The sequence below is a fragment of the Morus notabilis genome, unplaced genomic scaffold (assembly GCF_000414095.1).
Source record: "Morus notabilis unplaced genomic scaffold, ASM41409v2 Scaffold10069, whole genome shotgun sequence".
NCBI classification, from domain to species: Eukaryota; Viridiplantae; Streptophyta; class Magnoliopsida; order Rosales; family Moraceae; genus Morus; species Morus notabilis.
Window position 1 is genome coordinate 1 of NW_010363622.1, and position 1428 is coordinate 1428.

Below are 1428 nucleotides of genomic sequence, written 5' to 3' on the forward strand. Positions count from 1 at the left end.
GAGGGAGAAACGCCGCCGACTTGGTAACCTTTACTCAGCGTATAAAATGCTGCAAAACCATACTGCAGTAGGGTGGGATCCTACTACTAAAACTTTTACATGCTCGGAAGAACTGCAGGCATCTCTTTGTAAGGTAATATGTGTGATTCATTGCGCCTCCATTAGTGATTATGCGCTAGAGGTTACACTTTCGTAGCTAAGTATAAGAAACTTACCAATTTCATTCTAATTTTGTTAGAGACATCAGGAAGCGAAAATATTGTTCACACACGGTTGGAAGCATAATGAGACGTACTTGGCGGCCGTTTTCCCTTCAAGAGTTATGGCGACTGGTTCAGGGGCATATCACCCTGCCGCCCAAGTAGAACCAACAGATGATATTGCTGCTGGGGATGAACAATCACAACCTCACCAGAATGCACCTTACCAAGACAGTGATGACGATGAGATGCGTGCTGAACTCCGCACCCGCGTGGAAAGTTTTGGCAGGCGGATGACATCCAATATCGCCTCATCATCACGAGGGATAAGAAAGAAACAGACAAGGGCACATAAATCCAATGAGGCATCACAGGAGGAATTGCTTGGTTATATTAGGGACATGCGTGATGACTTACGAGAGGACATTCGTTCAGAGAAAGACAGCCTACCGGCCAACAACACCGTCAATGGACCAAGTGAAATGGATCCCATTATGGCGTCGCTCACGGAAATGGGAATTGACCCCCGTACGTATGCCCATGCATTTGAAAAAATAATGGCATTTCCCACGTGGCGGGTAGCTTGGCATAAACTTGATGATTCCGTTAGGAGGGTGTTTTTGCACGATTTTGTTGATCTGCCAAACACCCCCTTGCCATATCAAGTGCTTAATCCATATAGCCAGCCGCCTCATAACTTCCCTCCCGGGTCAAATCCATACATCCAGCACCCACAGTCCTTCCACCAGCCAGCAAACCCCTATACTCAGCCCCCTAACCCATTCCAACAGCCTCTACCCGCCTTCAATCCCCCTAGCCCTTAAATGTCTAGTATCTTGATTTAATTAGAGAGTTAAGTTATATACAATGGTCGATTTTCCTCTGCTATTAGACCACGGATTAGTGAGGTAATATGTGTGATTTTGAGATAATTTTTTACACTATTGTTAGTGTAACGGTTTAGTTTCATTATTTGTTGTATGAGATGCTCTTCTAAACTATTGTATGAGAATTTGTTGTTGCACCGGATATTGTATGAGAATTTGTTTATGGTCCATTACTGGAATTATATTCTATACCGTTTCTTGAATTATTTTCTTGTTTCTGCCCAATTGAATTCAAGTTTGAAAGAGGGTTTGTTGGAAGCATCATTGAGAACTGAAACCGGGGCTGCTGAGCTGCTGTTGCTGCTGGTGCAGCAGCAGCTGCGGGTTCCTGCCGTTCTTGG

The 1428-nt window shown here is 44.5% G+C and overlaps 1 protein-coding gene across 1 annotated transcript; it reads left to right on the forward strand.

Annotated features, from left to right (window-relative positions):
* The first annotated feature begins 6 nt into the window (after nt 1-6).
* LOC21410733 lies at nt 7-1118 on the forward strand. Its single transcript, XM_024169808.1, has 2 exons — nt 7-133; nt 239-1118. Exons 1-2 carry the CDS (start codon nt 47-49, stop codon nt 1022-1024), a joined length of 873 nt encoding a protein of 290 aa, XP_024025576.1. The 5' UTR covers nt 7-46; the 3' UTR covers nt 1025-1118.
* Nucleotides 1119-1428: the final 310 nt, after the last annotated feature.

Bases quoted from the DNA above. Each gene is read 5' to 3' on its own strand.
- LOC21410733 (XM_024169808.1), top strand. From the start codon at position 47: ATGCTGCAAAACCATACTGCAGTAGGGTGGGATCCTACTACTAAAACT. The intron at 134-238 runs GTAATATGTGTG...TAATTTTGTTAG, and splicing joins TGCAGGCATCTCTTTGTAAG to AGACATCAGGAAGCGAAAAT.